General features: G+C 34.2%; 2 protein-coding genes across 2 annotated transcripts; one reads left to right on the forward strand and one right to left on the reverse strand.

The window, feature by feature from the left end:
* The first annotated feature begins 32 nt into the window (after positions 1-32).
* Positions 33-2,527, forward strand: LOC129792222 (26S proteasome non-ATPase regulatory subunit 4). Its single transcript, XM_055831057.1, has 5 exons — positions 33-125; positions 357-612; positions 674-1,322; positions 2,034-2,137; positions 2,207-2,527. Exons 1-5 carry the CDS (start codon positions 100-102, stop codon positions 2,324-2,326), a joined length of 1,155 nt encoding a protein of 384 aa, XP_055687032.1. The 5' UTR covers positions 33-99; the 3' UTR covers positions 2,327-2,527.
* Positions 2,204-12,468, reverse strand: LOC129792224 (uncharacterized). The gene is made up of 4 exons (XM_055831059.1): positions 11,661-12,468; positions 10,975-11,524; positions 2,837-3,097; positions 2,204-2,769 (listed from the first exon to the last, which is right to left on the reverse strand). Exons 2-4 carry the CDS (start codon positions 11,077-11,079, stop codon positions 2,599-2,601), a joined length of 537 nt encoding a protein of 178 aa, XP_055687034.1. The 5' UTR covers positions 11,080-11,524; positions 11,661-12,468; the 3' UTR covers positions 2,204-2,598.
* Between the last annotated feature and the right edge of the window lie 433 nt (positions 12,469-12,901).

A 12,901-nucleotide genomic window follows, 5' to 3' on the forward strand; every position in this document is an offset into this window, starting at 1 on the left:
ACTACTCCACTGCATATGCGTACCATATAAGTCAGTGCAAAGAGACATGCAGTAGTAGTCCAACTGGGATGGTTAAAAGAGAAAAACAAATCTGTCAAAATGGTGCTGGAAAGTACGATGATCTGGTAAATATTGAATTTTTTACACTTTTCCCCCTCATTTTCACCACAATTTCCCTCCTCAATCCAAGAAGAAACCCCACTGTTTTTGAAAAGTCCAAAAACTCCTCAAAATTATGAGTTTTTCCAACAAAATTCCATTCCTCTTTTGACGATGACAAAGCACATACAGAATGAGGTTATGTTTAGTTGAATTTGAAGAATAATTTTGTGTTTTTCTGTCTTTTTACCCAAAAGTTTCGACAACAGCGACTATCAACGCAATGGGGATTACTTTCCGACGCGCATGAATGCCCAGAAGGATGGGATTAATCTCGTGTGTCTCACCAAAGTCCGTTCCAATCCGGAAAACAATGTCGGATTGATGACAATGGCAAACACTGTTGAGGTTTTGGCTACACTCACGAGCGATGTGGGGAGGATTCTGTCCAAGATGCACCTTGTGCAACCCAAGGGGAATATTAACTTGCTAACGGGGATACGTATTGCGCATGTAAGTTGATCAGGAGATTGCTAAAGTTCTTTGTTTTACCAGAAATATATTTTCATTGTAGCTGGTGTTGAAGCATCGTCAAGGGAAGAACCACAAGATGCGCATTGTAGTCTTTGTGGGTTCTCCGGTAACCAATGAGGAGCCGGAGCTGGTGAAGCTCGCTAAGAGGCTCAAAAAGGAAAAGGTCAACGTGGACATTGTGAGCTTTGGTGATCACAATTCGAATAATGAGATCCTCAATGCATTCATTAATGCCCTCAATGGGAAGGATGGAACGGGATCGCATCTTGTCAGTGTACCCCGTGGCTCAGTGCTCTCAGAGGCTCTCATTTCATCCCCGATAATTCAGGGGGAGGATGGCATGGGAGGTGCCGGTTTGGGTGGGGCTGGCTTTGAATTTGGCGTGGATCCCAATGAAGATCCCGAATTGGCACTGGCATTGCGTGTCTCAATGGAGGAGCAGCGTCAACGGCAGGAAGAGGAACAACGACGCGCCATGGCAGCTGATGCAGCAGCTAATCCAACTTCCGCAACTGCCGGGCAGGAGACAATGGCCGGTGATGAGCCCCATTCTGAGGAGACACTCCTCCAGCGTGCCCTGGCACTGTCCACGGAGACTCCAGCTGATGACGATGGCATGCCGGACTTTGCCAATATGACTGAAGAAGAACAAATTGCATTCGCCATGCAGATGTCAATGCAGGATGCCCGTAAGTCCGCAAAATCTCAATGAAATCTTTGTTCTTAATTTTTTTTTGCTTGTTCTACTTTTGCAAATTAATCTATCTCAATGCATTAATCTGTGTCTATGTTGTTGCATAAAATTAATACTATTTGATTGCTATCTAAACCGCATTTATTAATCACATTGTTGCATTTTTTAGCAAACTTGTGAACACGCTAGAATAACTTTTCTTTCTCAGAAGTGTAGAAGCTTTATTAGGTCATACGATGTTTGGAATGCTTATTAGTTTAGTTTTTGAAATTCTTTTGCATCAAATTCAATTTTATTGATTGTTCTGTCGTTCCTACATAAATTTCTCTGCATAATTAACATAAATTATCATTGAATTTAATAAAAAAAAAATTAATTTACTTGATAAAAAATTGCAAAAACAAGTAGAGAAACTTTTTCTTTTTAATAAATAGAGAACAATCGTTCCAGATATAGATGCCCTCGCAGAGCTTACAAGTAGTGGCTTTTATCTATTGCTTTTCAAACATTTCAAACCACTCTATTTAAAATCACAACTTTAGTTTATTTTGGATTTATTAATATACCTTCACTGCTGAATGGTGTTGTGATTGAATAATTTCCATTGCACAAACTATTGCATTTGTTTGTTCTTTGTGAACATTTTGTGTCCCACTTGAGTGTGATGATAAAATTCCGTGCTGATGGAAGTTGTTTTGAAATGCAGAAGAACCCGTGGCACAGGCACCAAGTCGCCCCAAAAAGGAAGAGACCCCAATGGAAGTTGATGAGGATTACAATGAAGTTATTAGTGATCCAGCTTTTCTTCAGGTAAATGCCCAATTTTTCATTTAAAAAAAAAATCTTTTACATTATGTAGTTTTGATTTTCTCTTTGCAGAGCGTTCTTGAGAATTTGCCCGGAGTTGATCCACAATCTGAAGCAATTCGTGATGTTGTTGGATCACTCAATAAAGATAAAAAGAGCAGCGACAAAGATAAAGATAAGCAGGGTCAGTAAGACTGTGTGCTCTACGTCGAAATTTCATCATCTTAATGCAGAATTTCATTTAAATAAAAAAAATCCTTTATAAGTTTCTTTTTAATACAGTCGAGAAAATTTCCTGTTTTTTTTTCTTTGCAAAAAAATAAAGATAATTTGCGAGAGAAAGATGCCAATTTGGTGTGAATAAAATATTCTCAAAAAATTGAAAAAAGAAAACAGAAAGACTTTTTATTGCTCTTTTCCCGTGGAATACGGGTAGGGGGCATAATTTTGTTTTTTTTTTTTGACTAGATGTGATGTGTGGTCTCATCTTCAATCCGGAATGAGGTCTTTGTTTCGCAGTCGAGAACTACGCAGTGATATGCTGGCGGTGGTGCATTGTAGTCCATCTGCATGACAGTATCGTAGCTTGGTGGTAGATGATCGCCAATGCTGAAGACATCCACAGCGGAGGCTTCCTGGAAGGAATTCGAGAAAACTTGTAAAATGTTGAATTTTCATTGAGAATTCTTTGAGATTTCTTACTCTGTTGATGTTGGACTGAGTATCTGAATCATCTTGGGGTCCAGCCCATAGGCAAACACCCATTCTGTGCGTAACGTAACCACATACAAGGAGACTGATGAGGATTAAACCAATTCCAATGCCAAGAACGGTCCATCGGCTCTCAGGTGCCTCTGTCCAATCTCCCTGCATATTTGTCTCTAGCATTAGGGCGAAAATGATGAGTGTTGGTAGAGCAATCATTCCCACCACAAGGTCCACGACGGGCTTCTGCGGTGTGATCTGCAAAGAACAGAATGAATGTAGAAGAAAGTCTTTTTGTGGGAAAAGGTAAAAAATTTAGAAAAATGATTAAAAATTTATAATTTCAAAAAAGTGTTTTCTTATTATTTTGTTCAAGAAAAACATTCTTAAAGAAGTCAGGAAATTAAGCCGAAGCTTTGAGCTTTAAGCTTCGTGACTATTTTTCATATTTGAACATACATATAAAAGAAATTCTGTTTAGAAACTTACAAGGAAATTAGAAGAACATCTTTATCAGTTAAATAAGGAAATCTTTCTGTGCATTAATCCTATCAGTACTCGATATATCCAGTGTGAATCTGATTGAGTAATGAAATGTCGCTCAGATTAATCTTGGCTACAATTCAACATTTTATTAATTCTTTTTTTTTTGTATTTCTGCAGAAAAAAGAAATATTTTCAAGTCCTTCAGCACAATGGAATTTTATTTTAAATGTGCTTTTGGTTAAAATCGTTAGAATATAACGTAATTTTTAATATTTTTCCTAAAAGAAAATTTGTCGCTCAGTTTTGATTAATCTGAGCGACATTTCTTTATATTATGCATGAAGTTATTAAATTTCTGTTATTTTTTTACAATAAGATCTCATTATTAACCCTTTCGCGAATTTTTGGGTCATACGTAGACCCAAACGTGAAATATTTCGTTCCCAAAATTTTTATGAATTTTATTGTTTTTCCAATTTACTAAAATGAATCAAATTCGTGCAAAAGAGGCCAAAGAAGACGTTCTGACTGCAAAAACCTCCTCTAAAAGCATCCAATGTTTTAATTTTTCGATGACGCGAAAGGGTTAAAGTAAGACTAATTCCCTCATTGAATAAAATTTATAATCAATAATTACACATTTGACACATTTTCTCAAGCACGATTAATTCCAAGAGCAGAAAAGTTAAAGATAACGTGTGATCATCCCCTTAATTTTGCAATTTCATTAACATTTTGCAATCAATTGCTCTGAATTAAATATCAGCTTATTTTGGTCTTTGATAATGCACGTGATAAAATTTAAAAAAAAAAATTATGTAGCTATTAAAATTGTCCTCTTCAATCAACTTCATGCATAAATCTTTGGATTTTTTTGTGTTAAGCGTGCCTATCTCGATTACCTTGCAGAGAAACTAATTTTCGTTGGTTTTTGTTTGCATTTTAGAATATTTAATCCCGCAACTAAATACCCCAAAAGCAGGTCAATGCTTTTTTAATAAAATTCTGCATTCACATTTTTTTTTATTATCTTTACAGCTCTAAGCAAAAAAATATTTAAATCTTTTGCGTGAGTCATGTGCATGCTGTCAATTTTTGACCACGAACAATCATGTACAAATGATTTTTGATTAATGATGAAGTATCGTTGGCATAAATGTGCGATGGTTGTTCCCTATGCGGAGCGCCACTCTGTGTGATGTGCCTGCGCGCAAAATGCAATGTGTCCGTCCATCAAGAGTCGTGACATGAATATTGGGGTAAATTAACCCCCGCAGGGCAGTTGCTGATGCGAATAACGCGTCCTCACTGCCTGCAAATCAAGTTCTTGGCCACGGACAAGAAGCGACACACATTTCAGGTGCCCGCACCTCTTGCCCGAAATTACCTTCTCTCTCTTGGCCATGGCTATGAGCCATCTTCCCGGTTTTTTTGAGGAATGGGAATTTTTACAATATGTGTACCCAACTTGTTGGAATTGGAGTTTTGGAGTGCGGAGAGACACTGTTCCGCACAAACAAAATAAATTATTTTCTTTTAAAGAAAAAAATTGTTAATACACAACCACCTTATCTCCTTACTTGATAAATTTTTTCTCCGCATCAAAATATTGAATATTTATGGAGAGCATTTTTTTGAATTGCAAAAAATCCGCACGTCATAGATTATGGATGAGCAGAGTGTGTTAAATAATAAATTGTTTTAACATTTTTTTTTCGAGGAAAAGAAGGAAAAAAGAGAGAGAAAGATTATTAAGAAAAATGCGATAGAAGATAATAAAACATAATTTCCATGACTCTTTAATTAGGGGATCCATAACTAATTGCTGCCTCGGCGCAAAAAAAATTAAAGATTCTATTTTAAGAATAAAAAAAAGAAAGAAAAAAAGTTCCGCAGGGAGAATTTTGAGATAAATTTGTAAATTGGAGGTGGATAAGAAAGAAAATTTACAAAAATTAATGGCACAGACATGAAAAGTGGTAGAGCTTAAAATTAAATATTTGCTCGTGGATTTTTTTTGGTGTGGTACAATGAGGGGAGCGTGTGCAGAGGAAACATTTGAAATTTGCTCAAAAAAAAAAATAAATAAAACCACGAATGGAGACGTGCGATAATTTGTTGATTTATTTATCACAAAAAGATCCCCCCAAACAATAGCATCACAACACAATATGCTAAAGGAATGAGATGAAAATAATTTAATCCATTTTCTGGCATGTGATGATTATTTTTTCCTGGTTTCTTTGACGTCATAGCACAGCACCTGCATCTTGATACAACCATTTAACACCTACAATGTTGTGTGAATTTTCTCACAAGCGCAATACTAATTCGTTGAATAAATCCCCACATTGGGGAATGCAGTACAAATTTATTCTTTCATCGCATTCGAGACAAAACTATACATATAAATATTGTTCCAGAAGACAAACAGACTTCTTTCTTTCTTTCATTCATTTTTTTTTCATGTCAAAAGAACCCTTTTGCAGGGCAAGAGTAAGATATTCTCTTTTTTTTTTATCAAAAACTCATAAGAAAAGTGCATTGAATTCCAACGGTAGGAGGTGGAAGTTGAATGGGAAGGGTATACACCTATATGCTTTTGATGCACCGTTATGAGAAAAGAAGCACATGGGAAGGTAAATATCACGGCACAGGTGCATTTTTCTGCGACTCTCCCGCTAATTGATCTCACGGAGAAATGCCACGCGGAGGTGAATGACGAAAAATTTATGCAAAGAGAAATTCTCTGGGAAGGATTGTGGATTGATTTGTTTTTTTTTTCTTAGTAGATAACAAAGATTTCGTATCAATTTAATTTTCTCACGGAAAGGAGTTTACCGGATTTTGCATGGGAAACGCTCTCATGTGAGGAAATAATTGAAATACGTGTGCGTAGAGAATCAGAAATAAAAAATAAAATAAAAAAAATCGTCAGAAACTTCCTATTTTCCACTGGGACCCAGCTTCTGGAAAGATTTACCCCAAAAATGGCAATAATGACGTCACAATTGTGGAGAAAAACATGCAATTGTGACGTAATTGTATGCATTTTTGAACAAATCCTTGTCATTTGTCTTTTTCTCAGTGGAAAATGATGAGCTTCTTTGAAAAGTTCTTAAGAGATTTTTTATTTATTTATTTGATCCTTTGTAGTTAAATGTGTCCTGATTATTTCTATATTTTTGAAAATAGTTTTGAAATATTGTATTCCAGGATTTGTCTAGTTCAGGAAGAAAGATGATTAAAAACAAAGGTTTGAATTCTCTAAATAACTTTTACTAAAACACCCAAAAAAATTTATTTCATCATACTTTGCAATTTCAGAAGCTCATCTGAAGGAGGATGTCCGTAACCTCTTGACTCGTCTACCGTCATAGCGGGGGATTAACAATATTTCTCTTGAAGAGATGGCGGATAAAAAGTGCCACGATAAGGTATGTATGATAAGAAACCGTACAGTGCAATTATTGTAAATTTTGTTGAAAAGAAAACGCAGTAAAAGTGTCTCAAAGTGAAAATCTCCTTATATGAGCACATAGTGAGTGAGTGTATGAAGATGTGACGAAGAGAGATAGTACGAGTGATAAATCAGTGGGAAACAACGCAAAAATCCATCCAAAGAGTCCCCAAAAAATGCAAAACAACGCGACGTTATCGCAAAATTTAATTAATTTAAACCATGTTACTCACGATAGAAGATTAATCTGAGGCGGAATAGAGAGGTTTTGGGGAAGAACTTCTGGGGCATAATAACACAATTAATTGAGAGAGAAAAAAATCCATGTCAATGGTGGCTAATCACTCCTGTTGCTTAAAAAGTTCCTCCATCATTCAAAGCATGGGATTTTTATTTAAAAAAAAAAAAAAACGCGCGGAAGGTCTTGTCGTTTGGACGAAGAGCGGAGCATTCAATTGACCTCAAAATGGGCTGTGATAAGAGCTGGGGACTCGTAAAAATAATTGAAATTGAGGGGACGTCTGTAAACATTTTTCTGCAATGTGTATGATGTGAGTTTTTTGCTCTTTGCTTCATTTCTTCAGACCGCGGGCAAAGGCAATGAACGGATTTTCAAATCACATGTCGCAGACGGTCCATCCCGAAATGGTCGCAAATCAATTTGGGTCAATTTAGAACAATGTGAGCAATCACGTGGGAATTTGGACTATGATTCTCATTCTTTTTTGTTTATCATAGCATTTCCTAATTCCTTTTCCTTCTTATTATGTCCAAAATGTCTTTGAAGCTCTTGTTTTTTTTTGTTCTTGCAAAATAAAAATGTCTTTATGCTCTACAATTGGAGTATGCGCAAGATTCTCTTATTTATTCTACTTTGTTCCTCACAATGCGTTTGCATCATTACATAGATTATCTCGTTTCTTGTACTTGAGTTTCTTTAAGTTTCTTTGAGCTTCCTTTTTGTATTTCTTAAAAGTCAGACATGCAGGAAATTTTACAAGAAATACACACAAAAAAAAAGAGATGGGATAAATAGAATAGTTAATGAAACGAATTGCTACTATCGGTTTAATTTGTTTAATTTGCATTATAATTTGATGCCTCCTTAATGAACCACAACACTGAATTTGTGATTAAAAGTTCATGGTTGACAATGACGATACAATTCATAAAATGAATGAAGAAGAAAATATTTTAAACAATATAAACGATAAAAAGTCGATCTCGTCCTTGAGAACATTGAGAACTTTTTGTTATTTTATTTAGAATTATAAAACCGCATAGTTTTATGTAAGATTTTTTAAAGAATCCAGATTATTCTCTTCGAAGCAATTAATTTGAGCGGCGGATCTTTGTGTCTTGTGCCGAAATTAAAAATACTTCTATACAATTTATTTGTTTACAAAGCTAGAAAACATTCTATTTCTAAGCTTTCGCGGCACAACTCACACATGGGAAATTAGGACGAAAAATATAGGAAGAACAGCTGAGATATTTCTTCACTTGTTCCTCTTACGAAGTTTTATTACATTTTGAATAATAAATTTTCTTTGCTGAGAAAATCATTCAGCTGAAAAGCTGTTTTGTGGAAATGTACACGACAAATTTCCCCGCAAAAACTCCTGAAGGTTTTTCTGATTTAATTTTAAAAGACAAAGTGTCATTTTATGGTGCAAAGAATATTCTCCATTCTCATGAACTCCACACCCAAAAACATTGTGCTTCTCATTGATGAAAATGCGTTGAGTTATGTTCACTCTGTGTATGTATTTTGCTTGCATTTTAAACCCATGGCTATTGACCTTGCCATTTCTGGATTATTTTTACTCATACATGTCATGTGAAATGATAAACACTGATGATTTGTTCGATACTTGTGAGATTTTTCACTTTTTTCAGTCTTCATCTTCTTATCGAGAGGATTTTCTTGAAGTGATCTTCAGGTTATTAGTAAGAGAGTGCTAGAGAACTCTACTTGTACTCTCTACAGAGTACAGGTATACTTAATAATCCCTCATAAACTATGGGAGATTATTCATCAAGAATCTTCTGAAAAGTAAAGAGAATCCTGTTGATATTTCCTACAATGAATTTTTAAGAAATCTAGCTAGAACCAGAAAGAACAAGACTAAAATTTAGAATGAATTATTGTCTTAATTATTTCCTCAATTCCAAAGGATTTATCTTAAGACATTCCACGGAGATCCACAAAAAAAGCTCGTAAAGAAAGCTTTTTAAATAAAAATCGTTTTATTAACAAAAGTTTCATGAAAAAAAATGTCTCAATTATGACCTATAAAAATGTGTTAAGATTTTCAGCGAACTCCTCAATGATATTTTTTGCAGTTAAATATAATAAAAGATTAATTTTTAAATAATAATTAAGCCTCGTCAGACGGCCGCAATAAAAGTCAAGGTGATGGGAAATATAAACCTTCCATATAATTTTTTTTCTTTCTAAATTACGGAGAATCTTTTACTTAATTAAGGCTTTCTTATGAATTTCTTAATTTTTTTTAAACTTTAAAGCATTCTCTCTCTTTTTTCCAGCAAGATAATCAGTATACAGCAAAGACAACGAGCCACATAACATCATGTAATTGATAAAATTGTTTGAAATGGATGATCGCGATCTCTCTAACAACAATCATCACGCGGTGAGTTATTTTTGAATGAACTTTTCATGGGCAAAATATTTATACAATTCTCAATAGAAGGGTTTAGAATTTCTCTGAAGTGCCTCCATACCGAATAATAACTTTCAATTTCTAAATAAGCTCTGTGGAAGGAAAGGGAAAAGCCTCTTCGTGAATTTTTGTTGTTGTATTGAATAACTTTCCACATAGTCTCTCCTCATGTGAGACGCTATATATGAATTTGATGTTGAAAGCCTTGAAAATGAAATTGTATGGTGCAAAACATGGTGAGAGGGGGTGCCGATTTTCACGGAAAATCATTGAATGAGTGAACGATGAATTTCTTCATCCGTACAGTCGACAAAATCAATAAAAATTGCAAAGGTGTGAGCTGTGATGATCAATTCTTGCATGTTTTGATTGTCTTCGCGCACGGGGAATTCTCGTTAAGGAAATTAATTATTCTCCATTCATTCCATGAATAATTCCACAATATACTTTATTTAGTTCTGCCATGACATTTTGCGACTTCGTCTTTTTGTTTGTTAAGTGAAGAAAATTGCCAATTTGGCCATATCTTCCGTGTCTTTTGGCTTTTAGGTTTCTCTTTAGGTCGAAAAGGTGAGATAAATTCTATTTTTCTTTGTTCTTGAAAATTTTATGAGAATTTTCAAAGAAGATTTAATTTAAAAGCAATTTAGTATAAATTAGGAGTTTTCTATGAAGAATTTTTGAAGAATGTGTACTGGTAAAAATGAATTAATATTATATTTTTCACTTTCTATTCCATAAGTAATATTTAGTTTAATCTGAAAAAAAAAAACATTCTTTTGATGAAAAATTAATTTTTTTTAACAAGAAGAATGTTCAGTTTTAAAAGAAAATTATTCTTATGGTCAGAAAAGACGTTCAATTTGATCAGAAAATTTATTATTTTAATTAAAAAAAATTATTTTGACTATACAAGAATGTTCAATTTGTTCGGAAAGAATATTTTTTTGATTAGAAAAATTGTTCTACTCAGAAAATCTTTTCTTTTGATCAGAAAGTAATATTTTTGCCCTGAAGAACTTTATCAAAAAAAAATCTTTTAATATAAGAATATAAAAATCTTTTAATAAGAAAATAATTCTTTTAGTCTTTCAAAATGTTCTATTTTAATATGAAAATAATTTTTTTAATAAAAAATCATTCATTCTCATTGTCATAACAAAATGTTTAATATTCTGATCAATTTTATTTTAAATCTGTTTGCTTGAGTTTTGTGGTTCAGTAAAGTTTTAAAATTCTATCTCTTATTCTAAGAAATCCAAACGATTTTTTTTTAATTTCAAAAAAAAAATAAAAAAAATTCTAAATAAAATTCCACATAAAATGAACAAGAAATTCATCTACAAATTAGTCCCTTTTTTGAATAAAATATTGCTCTGTGTGTGAATTGGAAAATGAAGAAAATGCGACATGAGAGTACAATATAAGAGGCAAAAGAGGCAAGAAAGTTGGTGATGTGAAAGAGAGTTGTGGGACAAAAATAGAATTAAATTGTTATTTACTTTGCTCAAGTTTGATTCGATGCTATTTCTTCGCTGAGTTGAATGTCCTCTTTGATCTGCTGCCATCGTTTCGTGCAGTATGGATTGAATATTGTTGCCACTCATATTTGCTGCTGCTGCTTTTCTTCCTTCTCTCAGCTCTCCCAATTTCCAAATTGCACTTTGTGTTTTTTTAAGTATCAAAAAATTATTTAATAGTAAATATTATGCTTTTTTAGATTTATTTTTTTGGGAAAAATTAATTATTTCTGCTTGCTTTTCCAACTGCTGCTTGACTACTTTCTGCGTTGTGCTTGATTTTATTAAGTTTTGCGTGGAAAATACACCGGCTTTTATCACATTATTTATAATAAGAAGAATTGTTTAAAGATTATAAACTCTATATTAGTGAGTTATAGTGGCAAATTAATTTGCATCATTTGGTGTCATCAAAGATAACTTTTATGATGTTATCCTCAATTTTCTTACAGCGTATACATCACTTCTTTTATCGTGGCAAACAAATGGATTTTTATTATCCCTTTTTTTTCCTTTTATATCTTTTTATTATCTGTGAGTAGTTTTATTGTTGTAGAACCAGCAGGGGCCAGGGGGGGGAGGCAATGTGAAAAAGAGGAAAAAAAAGAGAAAAACAGAATATAAAAATGTAGAATTGTGGAACGACCAAAATAAACTTTGATATTTACATTTTTATAAACATCCCAGACGAAAAATTGCTGTGTTGACTCCGAAGCGCAAAGAATTTCTTCGATAAATTGCGAAGCAATACTTTTTCGCTCTCTCAACCGATTTTTTCTTGTGTTCCCTTGCGTTGCACACAATTTTCCTTCTTTCGTGCAAACGTTGTATTTGCTCCAATTTCCACACAAACCGAGAGTTTTGCTCTTATGGCCACTTTTCCTCCTTTTTATTTGAATGCCCGCGTTACGATGGCTCCGTGAATGACTTGACGTGAATCGTATCCAGAGAATACGATCGACGGCGGATGGTTACCATCACACTGGACGTGATGGAGTAGTTTGTCTCTCCGGGGCGGATAATTTTGGGTGCAGAAGCACACTATTAGTTAGCTTTTTCTTAAAAAAAAATGGGAAAATAGGCGCCTCTTTTTTTTTCTCCTCTCGCGTGTGGAGGAGTCTATTAAATGTCTCCCTCACGAATTTTATGCTCACTCACGCGCACACTCCATTGACTTACGCCAATGGACTAGTGGATACATGTGTGTATTGCACAGGGAATATGGGGCAAAATGTGTTCAAATATAGCATCAAATATTGATTGTTTTGGAGCACTCAGCAGGAAAATGTTTCTCTTTTTTTTTTGTTCCTAAAGAAAAATAATTTTACTTTCTAGGTCTCTTCCTTCTTAACTGAATATTATATTCTTTTATTTTTTTCTGCTACAAATGCGACACTCTCTCTCTCGCAATTTATGCGATTTCGCGCGCGCACAACAAAACGATCTGCTCACCAGCAATGTTGCGAATGAACTAGCGAGGAGATTTATAATTATAAACGCCAAAACGCGAAAAACTCCTGAAGCTCAACACATAAAGCTTATCGTATACACAAGCCCCCTGAGTATAGTATTGTGCTTTATAACAGAGAGAATAGGAAAACTCTTCTATAAGTGAATGTGTGTACACGGAGCTTTAGACTTATTTTTTTCATTTATGTAAATACTGGCCGCTTAATTGTGGCTCAAGATGAAAATTCCACATTGTATTGTGTTTATTTCATGCTTGATAAAAGTGTCGTCTCCAAGTGTTTCGCATCATGTAAACTTTTGCTATACACCACTGCTGGTGCTAAATAAACTTTTAGCGCCTCATTTTTATTCCTTCTCCAATGCAAGGTGGAATTTCCACGTAAAATTGGCTCGTGGCAGTTATTTTTTGCGAAATTGATAAATATTTTGGGGAAATTAT

The sequence above is a fragment of the Lutzomyia longipalpis genome, chromosome 3, assembly GCF_024334085.1.
Source record: "Lutzomyia longipalpis isolate SR_M1_2022 chromosome 3, ASM2433408v1".
Taxonomy (NCBI): domain Eukaryota; kingdom Metazoa; phylum Arthropoda; class Insecta; order Diptera; family Psychodidae; genus Lutzomyia; species Lutzomyia longipalpis.